At 40.3% G+C, this 14,171-nt stretch overlaps 1 protein-coding gene across 4 annotated transcripts in view; it reads right to left on the bottom strand.

Moving 5' to 3' along the window:
• Positions 1–608: 608 nt before the first annotated feature.
• The window catches only part of LOC139560544 (phosphatidylinositol 3-kinase regulatory subunit gamma-like), a 52,113-nt gene continuing 38,550 nt past the window's right edge, over positions 609–14,171 (bottom strand). For all 4 annotated transcript variants that reach the window (XM_071377406.1, XM_071377409.1, XM_071377407.1 and 1 more), the window contains exons 11-16: positions 13,828–13,953; positions 13,199–13,341; positions 12,810–12,986; positions 9,186–9,257; positions 8,334–8,507; positions 609–7,606 (exon numbers count right to left, since the gene is read on the bottom strand). In XM_071377406.1, the coding sequence (XP_071233507.1) occupies positions 7,423–7,606; positions 8,334–8,507; positions 9,186–9,257; positions 12,810–12,986; positions 13,199–13,341; positions 13,828–13,953 (876 nt within the window). In that variant the 3' untranslated portion in view covers positions 609–7,422. The remainder of the gene's footprint in view (positions 7,607–8,333; positions 8,508–9,185; positions 9,258–12,809; positions 12,987–13,198; positions 13,342–13,827; positions 13,954–14,171) is intronic.

Raw genomic sequence — 14,171 nt, 5'->3', positions numbered from 1 at the left:
GTGCTTCCATCAAGTATTAACTGGGGTGTGAAAACATACACAATCAAGACATTTTTTGTATTTGTAATTAATTAGGAAATGTTTCTATCATTTACTTTCACTCTGAAAATGTAGAGTAGCAAATCATTATAAAATGTAATCCCTTTTTAGACACAATTTTAAGGCAACAAAATGTGAAGACTGTGCAATGGGTGTATAAACTTTCACTAGGCACTGTGTACACCAACAACAAAAAATGTCTCCCTCATGTGGTTGAAATTCAATACTGACTGCGTCACAAGTCAGCCTCAGCACTAAGTCCACCAGCCTTCAACTGACAGGAATTCAAATGGAATTGACCCCAACTGGAGTCTGGGGAGGGGATGAGGGCTCATAATGACTGGAATAAAGTCAATGGAATGGTACAAACACAAGAACATTGTGTATGTGTGATGTGTCAGTACCATTCCATTCGTTCCATTTCAGCCATTACCAGGAAACCGTCCTCCCGAATTAAGGTTCCACCAGCTACCTGTGCTGCAGCTTTATCCCCATTTATCCTCGTCACAGGTTTGACTGAACTCATGGCTACATGTCAAACTTACTGAAAAAATACACATGGAGTCCTCTTTCTTCTTCTTCCATATTTTATTATTATTATTTTTTTTTAATCATTGCATCATCCTAAGGAAAGAACCGTACAGAAGTAAGAGTACCTGTTTGAGACAACTCCGAAGCAAGCTGTACACAAAAAACAAAAGAAAAAATGTTGCATCTGAATTATCTAAGACAGACTGGAGAAAGATGAGAAGAATAATAATCTTCCATACATAAAGATTGTGCACACCACAACCAGGAGAGAAGACTCCCACTGGTTCACCAACAGTGCTCCCTCTGAGTTCAATTGCACTTTGGTGTAGAGTAGCTTTATCAGACAGTCTGGTTCATGTCCATTTACTGTTTTGAAAAAAGGGAAAACATGGCGCCACATGTAAGAATCATATTATCATACTGTACTTTGATTTCTCCAAAGCAAAGAAAGGCTTGTCAAAATGTACTGTACCGGATGTGCATTCTACGACTGTCACATGATCACAAAACCCACTTAGGATAAAATCTACATTGAAGTGTTGCAGAGATTAGATAACAGAAGTAAATGAAAGCATCATTTTTAATTGAGTCTGTTTTGAATGACAGAGAGCAATTCAACGAATGTACTGCATTTCTCTATCTTAGTGAGACGAGGATAACCTCTTAGTGCAAAATCGAAACCCATGCCTCTTCACATTTCCAAATGAAAATGTACTAGTTGGCTAAACCTCTCTCTCACAGCAGTCTGAAAACTAAAGCCTCCCAAATCATCTATGGTGTAATCTACAGATCATTTTTGTCAAAGTCAGTCTGGTCTAAAATGGAGTTTGGAACATCCGTGTGTCACAACAGGTAAATTAATGTTGGGTTTTGATTTGACGATGTCCATTTACCCACTATCATGGGATGAATAGCTGCGGTGATTGCTCTCTATCCAATAGCATAGACAGTAAGGCAGATGTGCTCAGCAGCTCAGACTTTGTTAACATAAGACAATGCGTCTCTGATTTTTTTAACTTGAGAAATACTGCACCAAACACCTTAATCAGATTTCTAATTTTGCAACTAAAACATCCTCGGCCAAAAAGTCTAAATTAATTACAGATTTCTTGAGTTATCCTAGATTCATTATGGGATTTTGAGGAAGGGAAATAGGCTTCCAGTGTCTAATGGTGGACAAACATCATTAACCAAACGAGGAATCGGTCAGGAAACACACCTCTGAGACTGAAATCTACTTTTTCTAATGAGAAACAGAACACATGCCAAACAGCGTGTTCAGCCTCTCTGTAATGATTCTAAGCCACCCAGGGACCATTCTTCCCTGGGTGCCATTTTTATTTTTAAATAGTCGATTTTGTTCTAAGCAGACGATGGTAACAATTCTTATTTTGTCATATTGAGGGAGCACTGTTTGACAAGTAAAAAACAACAACATCTAAACAAAAGAATAAGCAGTCATAACATCTTCAAGTTTAAAATGACAGAGGAAAGAAATAAATCAAATCAATCTATCAGTCATTTTTAGTGACAGACAGATTGATTCTCAAACGCATACTTGCTATTTGGTTAATTAGATATCGTAAACATTTGTACTTTTCTGTATGGAGGAAAATATTCAAGCTAGCTTATTTGATAGATTCTGTACGGTTATCATTAACAAACAAAAACAAACAAAACAAACCAAAACAAACACTTGGACAGACAAATCAATTAGCTTAAAAGCCAAATTAAAAACAAACCCTACTCAGGCACCTTAAAGGAACACTTTCTAATGCCATCATTGTTCCATGTACAAAGGTCTGTTATTCACCGAAGGAGTGTTGCTGAACCATTTACATTTGTACCTTAACTATTGTTGTTGGCAACATGTTTGGATGGTATAAAGTATGTGTTTTCTAGTGCATTTGGGGGGACTTTATCCAATGATTAATAAATGCCCCGCTCTTCGAATCATACATTATTTTCATACCATCTCAAACACTCCCCTGGTGAAACTTTCAAACTGCCTCCTTTTGCTAAATAAAAAACACAACCAGAATCTCAAACTGAGAATACACGTTCATGTCAAAATAAAAATAATTGCCACCATGATCTGAAATAAATGAAAATAAAGGGTGCTTTCCCCATCCTATGGACAAAGCAGATCTGTATAGGAAACTATTTTCTGCTTAGAAAAACAATCTTATCATCTTAAAAATATACAGGCTGTAGTCTAGATAGCAGCTAGTCCCAGTGCTGGTCAGCTCTGTTGTCACCGCCCTTGGTAGGATAGCAACAATGGAGCTTTGCTGAAAGACACTGGTGTCAAGGCTACTGATAATCTCGACTCAGACTTGATACAAACACATATGTGTGAGTTGGTTAAATGGGGCCAAGGTTGACCAATCAGTATGATATCATCATGGACAACTAGATTGAGAGCTGCATTTTAAACATAGATGAGCCTGCCTCCTCTTCATTATAATTATTGTGGGTCAATTAAAATCAATAGAACCACAAAAAAGAAGGGAAGCTTGCTGTTGGATTATGATAAAGCTCAGTTTCTGGAAACTAGAAATCACTTGGCCCACTGATGAAATGCTGCTGTGGCACATGAATAGACGCGTTAGCATCTAAGCTCTGATTAAGTTAGCGTCTGTTTCTGATCCGTTTCCAGCATAATTAAATCAGAATATATAACCCAAAACAATATGTCAAGATATATTTCTATATATTTCTTCCAAATATGATTCAAACCTAAATATTCATCAAACGTAATAAATGTTAATTACTTGTATTCAGTAAATTATATGGTAGAAGTATGATACCTTATTACAGGTATTTTGTACCAGAGATAAGCAATAATGGGTAATTCATCTGATCATTTTGTCGGGTGCTCAGACACATGCTGTTTCACGATAACAGGGTAAAGGACAATTCAAAGCAACTTCTGCTCCAAGTCAAAGCACAACAACGGTCAACTCACCCTCATCCGCAAACCAATCTCATTGGGCACGACCACTGAAACACGATCACTGCACAAATGTTAACAGTAATGTTAATGCAAGTGACGTTAATGTGACTCCATGACATTCATATAGCATTAGAGAGCTGAGGACCGACCAATTACACCGATTGCATATTAGCTAGCTTCCCTTTCATTTGGTTTGAAACGGGTCACCCATTTTCAAAAGGGAAATGGGTAGGCCTGACACAATCAAAACCAGACACAGAACACAGTTTTATAGTATATACAGTTAAACAATTTAATCAGGAAAAACAGCAATAATGGACATTAGTCCCTCTTGCCTCAATGTCAATTTCAAAACAGGTTCAGAATACAGGCTACTATTTCAAAGTTTGTCATGCCTCCACCCTATGTATTGTGTAAGGGGACACCAACGGGTTTTCACTTTGATTCACAAAGAAAGTCAGATAAAACATCCCTGACATGAGACGCTTAATAAAAAAACACTATCATGGCTTACTGAGCTTCACTGACATGGTTTAGAATTAATTCAGACTTTTTTTTAGACCTAGACACACTCAATTAAGGAGTGTGGAACAGGAAAAAGCACATTCACAAAATGATGGTCCGACGGACTGTAAATAAATACGTCAGTAGCTGGGTAAACGGGATCTGAATTGAATGAGAATTGGGATCGAATGAGATTCGGCTTATTCAACAAAACGCGGTGTTGGGCTACGACTGTGTATTCACATTTCTATCCACTCTAGGTTTGATTCAATAAACTATACAACAAACCCCAAAGGAATCTGCCTCGCTCACTGAAGAGCACCAAGAAATAGCCCCAGTCACAAAAAAAGAACAAAAGAGAAGCATAACTAAACAAACAACCTCCATAACTCGCACCACACACACACACACACACACACACACACACACACACACACACACACACACACACACACACACACACACACACACACTAAAGGAAAGACGATAACTATGCTCATTTGCCAGTTCTCTTCAGGGGTTGACATTAGTTGCCTGGCTACTCAGACTCCTTGCTCCAGCCAAACGCTATGCCACACCCCTGGACGTTAGTTTCTTACGCAATACCTCCCCGACCCCGAATGCAAATATATTTCGTTGCCACATGATTGGTCCAGAAACCGATGGATTGGGCCAGAGCCAGAACACGTGGGTAAAGCGGCGGTTTGAAAATTCATCATTGGCTTTGACACTAATTGGTTAGAGACAATCTAATCGCTGATTGCTTTATTTTGCACAACGCCCCTCCTCACCAGAAATGACTTCAGTGATGGTAGTCTCGGACTAAAGTATGTAGCGAACAACAGAGAAGCGGAAGAATTTAGTGCGGGTCGTTTTTAAGCAAAGACTACAGTACACTGTGGCTCTGTCTACAGGAGAGAAGCTCTTCTGACAAAAAGACAAGAGCTAAGTAACACAGACAGAGAAGGCACTTCTTAACTTTGTGATTCACACTCTTTTATATCCCTCTCAAGACACCCAACTAATGTCACTTTGAGTTTAATTATTGTCTAGTCTTCTGGCCAAGAACTGTGCAAAGCACCATTAAACAGTACCAATGTATTTATCCTTAACATAATTTTTTGTCTCCAACCAACATTTGTACCATCTAATTTCCCATAACTAATTAACCAATCCACTTGCATGACTGTTCAATTGCAATATTTACGCATCATACTTAATCTGTATTACCAAAAGAGCGAAAATAAATCACACTGAGCAAATGATCATGTTTAGAACTGCCCAAAAAGGAGTGGCCATCATTCTACAAATGTTCCCTCTTTCTCAACGAATCTAAATGCAGCACTTAAATCAAGTCACCAAATTTAAATCCTCGATATCCTCAGTTTCATTACATGATGTTTCTTTAAAGGGAAAATCCATTCAATAAAATTGTTTAGATTTTTTTCTGTTGATACAGTCCTAAAATGTTTTGGGACTGTATCAAGTGGACTAATGAAGAAAAAAAAATACCAAAGATAGTTTGAGTGGATTTTCACTTTCAAGTCAAGAATCAACCTTCAAATTTTGGCTGAAGTGTATTCACACAAACAAAGTCTATGCTATGGAAAAGGAATAGAAGCATTGGCAGAGTAAGTCCCTGAAGCCACACAACAAAAGTACTGCTCAGTACCTGTGGAGGGATTCACTCCACACTGAGTGTGTCTGTAAATCTCCATGTCTTCTTATTCACTTACTATTGTTTGTGCATTATACTGGTCTACGACATGAGACGTACACACTTAAAACAGCACGAGTACTAGGGCGAGTTTCTAGGTACTATGCAAAAGAAGGATTTACATGCATTCTGTACTTATAGAAATTCTCTCGAATCTCTGTGGTCATGCTCAAAACGGATCAGATATTGTTTTTGCTACATGAAAGACATCCTTCATTTGGCTCAAGTTTAGCTGGATACTGCGCATCCTCCAGCAGTTTCCCCTGCGGGGGGACACAGTTGGGAAGGAAAGCATTCAATACTTTCTGTTTGCATGGTTACGTACAGCAAATACAGCTTTTAGACTGACAGTCACACTGCCTGTTACTGTCTGTAGATATATGGGTCATATAACGGCTTTCTACAATAATCTGTTTTTTTTCTTATGTACAACAATGTTCTACAGCTCTGTGAATCAAGCTTGTGTCAAATAAAAACAACAGTCAAGCTCAAAGAGGAAGTACTGTGAGTAGTAGTAACGCTGTGACAAAAGCAAACGCTTGTGAGAAGAACATTGTACTAGACAGGCTTCCTAGAGACTAAGTACCGAGAGTTAAGATCCAATAGATTGATGCTCTGTGAGTATATTCACGTAGAAATAAAAACACCATGAATACTAACAGTAATACCATAGTCAATCATGGCTATAGGCTACAGTATAAAAGAAAGCACTAGAAGCAGAGTTGGGGTCAATTCCATTTGAATTCCACTCAATTCAGAAAGTATATTAAATTCCAATGTAAAATGTTCCTCATTGAAAAGCATTAAAGACCATTGGAATTGGAATTTCCGTGTACTTCCTGAAATGACTGGAATCTAAATGGAATTGAGCCCAATCCTGACTAGAACAGAAATGTAGAAACGAGCTTGGAGGGATTTCTCCACTAGCCATGATTAAACGGAAAAGGGAAACTTAAATCCCTTTAGAAACTGTATTCATCAATACACTATATATTTGATCTATTGTGAATATCATCTATATATTCACAATACACCAAATATATCACATCTCTTTTCATAAAGAATTTATATCTTACAACAAACTCGAGGAGAGCCCACGGCAGTTTCATGGAAATTGGACTTAAAAAACAATATCTATATATATATATATATCTATATATATATCTATATATATATATATATATATATATATTTCTAAAGCTGTAGTTTGCTCTCCCTCCCAGCACCAACCCACCCACCCCACAGTCCCCTTCTTTCCCAACACAGGCTTGTGGTCAATCAAGGCTCTCTATGGCACTTAAGCAAGCTTTTTATAGAATCTAACAGTTTGACCCACCACCCCAGCCCTCCTTTTCAGCACCATGCATCTGAAAGCTGGCATCAACTTCCCTTCCCCCAAAAATCTATTCTACATCCAGTATCTTTACCCTCTAGCTTCCCGACTCTCTCCTTTCCTCTCTCACTCCCTCTCGCTCTTCTAACTATGGTCTGAGAGCTTATATCATAACTGTGTGCTTATGTTGTTTTTTGTCTACGAACACGTCTATGTTTTTTGTCTCATGTTTACTGTGGTTGGTACTGTAGTACGTAGTGTGCTTGATTTGCCATGCTTTAGAAACTCTGGTCTCCATTGGGGGTCGTCATGCCACGCTGCCCCTCATCTGGGGTGCTGCTGCTAGGTCTGGGTGAGGACCGGGTAGGCCAGGGTTACATTCAACTGGTCGTTGTGTTGGACCAGGGACTCGTGCTTGTAGTGGAGCACCAGGTCCTTCAGGGAGCTGTAAAGGTTGTAGGGCTCGGCAAAGCCATAGCCTTTGTCCGTCTTGTAGATGACGCAGTGCTTGGCGTCGCCGTCCACACTGGGGGAGACAGAGCGATTACAGTTTTATGCAAACAAACAAAAGGTCAAATGTCACAAATGTTTCCTTAGTAATTAAAAACAAAAACAACATTTTAAGTTATACGTTAGGGTTGGTCTGAAGCCAAAAAAGAAAGGAAATTCACAATCATCACAAGCCCCAACTTCACCCATGCGCTACTAAGGTTTTCCAGGGCACAGCTTTGACCTACTCCACACTGTAAAAAACATCCTGTTGTTTTTACGGTAACTTACTGGCAGCCAGTTACCTGTAAGTTACTGTAAAAAAGGTACAATATATTATGTAGAATTACAAAGCAACTGTAAAGTTTACAATGTACTGTTAAACCAAAGTTTCAATGGAATTTAAGGTAGAATACTGTAATTTTTTTTTTTTTACAATAACTTACAGGTAACTGGCTGAAAATAAGTTACCGTAAAAACGACAGGATTGTTTTTACAGTGCAGTAGCTATGTGGGTCTCCCCTTTGTTGTCTACTGGTGTCCCCTTAAATCAATGGCACAGTGTACAATTGTCATTTGAGGGGATGCCAACAACATCTATTTAAAATTGGCAAGTAAGAATAGGGATATAGTATGTGGTTTTAGTTACAACCACATATTATATTCCTACTTGCCAATTTTAAATAGATCAACCCATCAATGAATAATCTTAGCTCTTTCGACTGACACAAAAGGATATGTAACACATTGAAATAAACACTCACACTACAGAGCAGGCATAGGAGCCCTTCTGCGTCTGGCTCTCTCGGATGAGGAAGGTGCCGTCACACTTGTCCCTCAGCAGCTCCTCTGCCTGGGTGCGCTTGATGTCGCCCATGTACCAGGTGCCGTCGTCATGGTGGGGCGAGCCTTCGTCCTCCTCCACCAGCCAGTAGGAGCTGTAGGAGGGAGATAAAAAAGAAAACAGATTTAACCTTTATTTAATTAGGCAAGTTAGTTAAGAGCAAATTCTTATTTACAATTTTAAATTTTATTCCACCTTTATTTAACCAGGTAAGCTAGTTGAGAACAAGTTCTCATTTACAACTGCGACCTGGCCAAGATAAAGCAAAGCAGTGCGACACAAACAACAACACAGAGTTACACATGGAAAAAACAAGCGTACAGTCAATAACACAATAGAAAAAGAAAGTCTATATACAGTGTGTGCAAATGGCGTGAGGAGGTAGGCAATAAATAGACCATAGTAGCGAAGTAGTTACAATTTAGCAAATTAACACTGGAGTGATAGATGAGCAGATGATGATGTGCAAGTAGAGATACTGGTGTGCAAAAGAGCAGAAAAGTAAATAAAAACAATATGGGGATGAGGTAGGTAGATTGGGTTGGCTATTTACAGATGGTCAGATGTGTAAATGCCAGATGGGCTGGTTAATTTCTAGCCTTTTTCGGCCTGTCCAACAACTTTTTGGAAGCAAAATTATAATGGGGGTAAAATGGGCGGGTGTATTAGAAATGCAAGAGCCGATTTCTGGTTCCAGTCCGCTCCTGCCCATGTACGTAGCTCTTAACAAGCGATCTAATCACTTGCCAAACATTCCTTCTTCATCACTTACTCTTCTGCCTCGTTCTTTATGCCCAGCCATTCATTAATCTTCTTCTGCCTCGTCCCCTTCTGTGTCAACCACCTGCAAGACCAAAGAAAAGAGAATTTGACTCCATTCCTCTTCAAATCAGTTCACAAAAATACTAATAGAAAATAAGAAGCATAACATAGCATTGTATAGCCTAGCATTGCATAGCCTAGCATTGCATAGCCTAGCATTGTATAGCCTAGCATTGCATAGCCTAGCATTGCATAGCCCAGCATTGTATAGCTCCCCCAACTAACATGTCCAGGTGGGGAGCAATGGCTCTACATGGTTATCTTAGCTGGTACACATTTGGGTTGACCTTTTGGGCAAGACATGGAAAAACCAAGTGAATATAGTCAGGGTCTGTCTGTCTATGGGACCCAGTTGGGCCTACTACCAGGGTCGCACATGGGAAAACCCATGTGGACTATAACATGGGTCCCAAATGGGCCCTGAATCATTTTTCCCATTGGCAATCTGGTGTTAGTTTTTCAGGAATTATGATTGGGACCCAATCGGGTTAACCATTTAAGTCACACACAGGCAAACCCATAGGTCCCAAATGGGCCCTTTACCATTTACAAAGGGGTTAGCTGGTGTGAATATGGCCAGGGATTGTCTCTGGGACCCCGTTGGGCATAGCACCTGGGTCATGCATTAGAAAACCTGTCTATGGAGAAAACCCCTGTGGGTCCAAAATGGGCCCTGAATACTTTTTTAATGTGCTGTAAAAACGCTGTGTCAAAAAAAAAGTGTGTCAACATTTTCATGTTCGTGCGGGTTTAATTGTGACGTATTATATCATGCTGGTGAAATTCCTCTCAACATAATGTTTGCCTGAAAAGCCATTAGCTAGTGCGTGCTGTCACATTTTCTTTAAAGACTCATGCACATTCAATATTTTGAGGAGCAAGGGCATATGACGGAATTTCAAATTCAGGCGCTAAACCAAAGACTCTACAGTAAACGTTGGGGTTCTAACTCCATGTCAAGGCAAGACAACGGGAGCTGGGAATCTACAAAGTGATTTGACCGGTAAGTGGAATGGACTATATGTGTTTTTTTTGTGTGGTTAGCTAGCTAATCAGTTTTGGTATTTTCTGATGTTGCCTGGCTGCAGACTTGTTATAACTAACGATAGCTAGCTAGCTAATGTTTGGCATTGTTTCTAGTAAGCTAGCTAACGGTATGTTTCTAACTCAAGACGAGCTGAAACAATGTGGCTAGCTAGCTCAAAAATCCTCCTTGTTGTCGAGGTAGCCATCTAGCCGCGTCACGAACATACTAGGCCTTGGTTTATTGTTGAGCTAGTTCCTGTCAGTCTTGCCAACTCCTCAGTAAGGAAAGTAGCTATTGGTTGTCCTAAAAGTCGCTAGAAGTTGCTAAATGACGTCATCACCTAATTTGCATAATTGGCCATGTGCATGTAATTGTGATGGACGCTGTAGGAGAGAGGAATAACGTCATGGGAGAGACAAAAAGTGAGTAAAAAAACACCCTAAATATGTTTAGAGCTACAAATGAGCAAGCTGCAGAGAGAGGTACATACAGCGAATAAGAACCAGATACTTGAGGCCATACTCCTCCTTCAGCACTTTATGGACCCCATTGTTAATCCCCGTCATAAGAGGCATTGTCAGTCCCTATCCCCAGGAGCTTCTCTTTTTTAAGACAACACTTCGAGGAAAGCCACAACAGCACAGTCTATAGATTTGGCATCTCCTCCCTCCAACTCAACAAGCCCCAGAAAAGTTGATACAATTGTCTGCTTGGTGTCACTAAAGTACCTTATCACAACCCCCAGGTACTTAGAAACACTTACATCCATGGACTCATCGAGGAGGAGGCTGAAACACTGGTCACCCACATCTGTAACCAACTTTTTCAGAAAGTATGGTGCTAGAACACCATTAATCATTTCTGTGCACTTTGAAGTGGGTAGCAGCAGTGGAGTCTGAGAAAGCAGCTCTACATGCTTCTCCAATGTGATCACATGCCTGCATGGAACAGTGTTCAGTGATAGCTAATGTCATGGTGGCCTCAGACTATTTTGCAGAGTAAATTTTTTAAACCATAAATGGCAGCTTGTTTTGGGTGGAACTGTTATAAGGCTTTGCATTTTGAGTATGATTTTGAGTTGTCATGTGTTTTTTTACATCACTAAGTTTGGCGTAGAAATCAGCCTTACAACCAGCCTTTGAATTCAGGGTTTGATTCCCACTCCTTTCTGTATTTTTGAGTGTACAGTTTAAACTGAGACATGATGAGCTAGCCAGCTAGATGTTTAGCTTATGTCACAGAGAGGCACACACACAGTGGATAAGGTGAGTAAGTGACTGAGGCTGTGGAGTCAAATGCAGTGATATATTTATGTGCAGTGATTTATTTTAGATAAAGAACATTTTACATCGGCGGCTTCCCGCATGCGCAATTCATTTGCAGTCTGGACGCGGAGGGGTGAACATCTCCTGCTCTGACTGCAGCTGGGAGGGACTGCTGCGCGAGGACTGGGCCGCCTGTGACTTCTTTGGAACGGGGTAAGAGTAAGAACGATACGTGCTTTCACGTCAGTCTCCAATAACACCAGAAAAAGTCGCTATATTTGTCGCTAGTCGATTTTTTTGGAAATGCGTTGCTAGAAGTGTCTGAATAGTTGCTAAATATAGTGATAAAGTCACTAAGTTGGCAACACTGGTTACTGTTAGCTAGCTCGTTTTGCATGGGAGCCAACAAAAATGGCTTGCTTGCTGAACAAACTTGCGTTAGTAGTAAAGAAACACTCATGACATGTTTGAACCACTGAGTTGACTATGTCGTTCTTTGTGAATGTACATTTCTCAGTAGCTAATTATATGGCCCTCGCTGTATTTATCGGCTGTTGGCTTACTCGGTACAAGTTTCAAGCCATGTTAATTGCTACCCAGGCAAGTACAATCTGAATCAGAATGACGGCTGCCATTTGTCAGAATGCTGATGAATTGTTCAGGAATTGCTTGGCAAATGATTTGCGATTCACATGCTGCAATATGCTGGGAATGTATTATTTTTAAGGAATCAAGTATTTTTTTGAGTGGAATCAATTTAAGGACTCAAGTTTTGTTTGTGGAATTTGTAGTAAAATGAAACTGAAATTAGAAAGTTGGCCTCCTACACTAACTGAACTAAAATGAATACCATGTTAAATTATTGAGCTAGCTAAAATCGGCTTGTTAGAACAGACTGTCCAGAAAACTGATTCTGAATGGTCCAAAATATTAAAGAGTCTTTCAAATGAAAAACAAATAAGGTTACTGTAGCCCTATAAAAATTGTAAGGGGTCCACTTGGCTGCGTTTACACAACCAGCCCGATTCTGATCTTGCCCAATTATTGGCAAAAGAGCTGATCTGATTGGTCAAAAAAAAAAAATGTGGAAAAAAGAAACAGAATTGGACTGCCTGTGTAAATGTAGCCATAAGGACCCATGTTGTAGCCCATGTGGGTTTTTTCCATGTCTGTCCCAAAAGGTTAACCCAACTAGGTTCTAGTTAAGAGTCCTTGGATAAAGACCGAATATAAATGTAAGGGCTGGGATAGTATAGCATCGTACAGCATAGCGTTTTCTTACACCAGGTACTGGTCCCTGATCTTCCTTAGCTGCATGAGGTCTGGTTTCAGGCTGTTCATCCTCTTGTCGATCTCTCTGTTGTCGGTTGCCTGCTGTTTCAGGTCCTGCTCCAGCTTCCTCTTGCTGTCGTGGATCTCTGTCACCCGAGACTTCAGACGCTCCGAGTTGCTTTGGATCCTGAAGTGAGTGGGAAGAAAGCTCCATAACAGTTTTTGCTCTGGGGTTCATTTGTAGTGGTTTTGGTTTGGTTTGACTGTTCTTTACAATACATTGACTGAATGTTGTTTTAAAATTGGCTTAAAATACATGCTACATACATACATAGGTACTAGTTTGATACGGGCTGTGGTATAAATACCCATGTCACTATGAATAGGCAAAATGCTTACTTCTGGATCTCTTTGTCGTTGCCTTCACGTCGGAACTTCTCGATGGTCTCTTTGCTGTAGCGCTCCTGAGTCTCACACTGCTCTTCGAAGATCTTGATGGTCTCGTTGAAGGCCTCGATGGCTGTGCGCTTCATCTGGAGCTCCTGACAGAGACACAAACGGGATCACCTCATGACAGTTAGGAGGCATGTGATTTTCCATCATGCCGTTTTCACCAGTTCCTTCACATCATTGGTTACAGAGGAAGGATACAAAAAAGACAAATACAAGACAAATCGTTTTGTGACAGAGCTTGAGACGGGTGGTCCAGAAGTCAGTAGTGTGGACTAATAGTCTCTATACAGTATAGTATGCCTACAGTATAGTAAAGCAATAAGGCCCGAGGGGGTGTGGTATATGGCCAATATATCACAGCTAAGGGCTGTTCTTAAGCACGATGCAATGCAGAGTGCCAGGATATAGCCCTTAGCTGTGGTATATTGCCAATATGCCACGAACCCCCGAGGTGCCTTATTGCTATTATAAACTGGTTACCAACGTAATTAGAGCACTAAAATAAATGTTTTGTCATACCCGCCAATCAGCATTCAGGGCTTGAACCACCCAGTTTATAATAAGCAATATAGGACCTGTGAGGTGCGTGTGTACTCCTCGTAGAGCACGTCGTACTCCCAGCTCTTCTCCTGGTACTGCTCGTGGTACACCTTCAGCTGCTCGCCCACCGCCTCAGTGCTGTCCTCCTTCACCAGCTGCTCCTGAGGAGAAATGTTAGCCAGGGCCATATATTTAGAGAGTTGGAGCAACTTTTAAAACAGGACGTCATGTTAGCGCCTTTGAGCATTCCATTTATTAATTCATGACGAGGATCTTGAGCATAGCATTGTTAAAAATTCAGAAAATTCAGTGAACTGCTATTGGTCACCATTGCCCATGGGGATGTAGTGTCATGTAAATTATCATAATGCAGAAACCT

This window comes from Salvelinus alpinus, chromosome 30 (assembly GCF_045679555.1).
Source record: "Salvelinus alpinus chromosome 30, SLU_Salpinus.1, whole genome shotgun sequence".
Lineage (NCBI taxonomy): Eukaryota > Metazoa > Chordata > Actinopteri > Salmoniformes > Salmonidae > Salvelinus > Salvelinus alpinus.
This window is presented reverse-complemented; position numbering and strand designations above follow the sequence as displayed.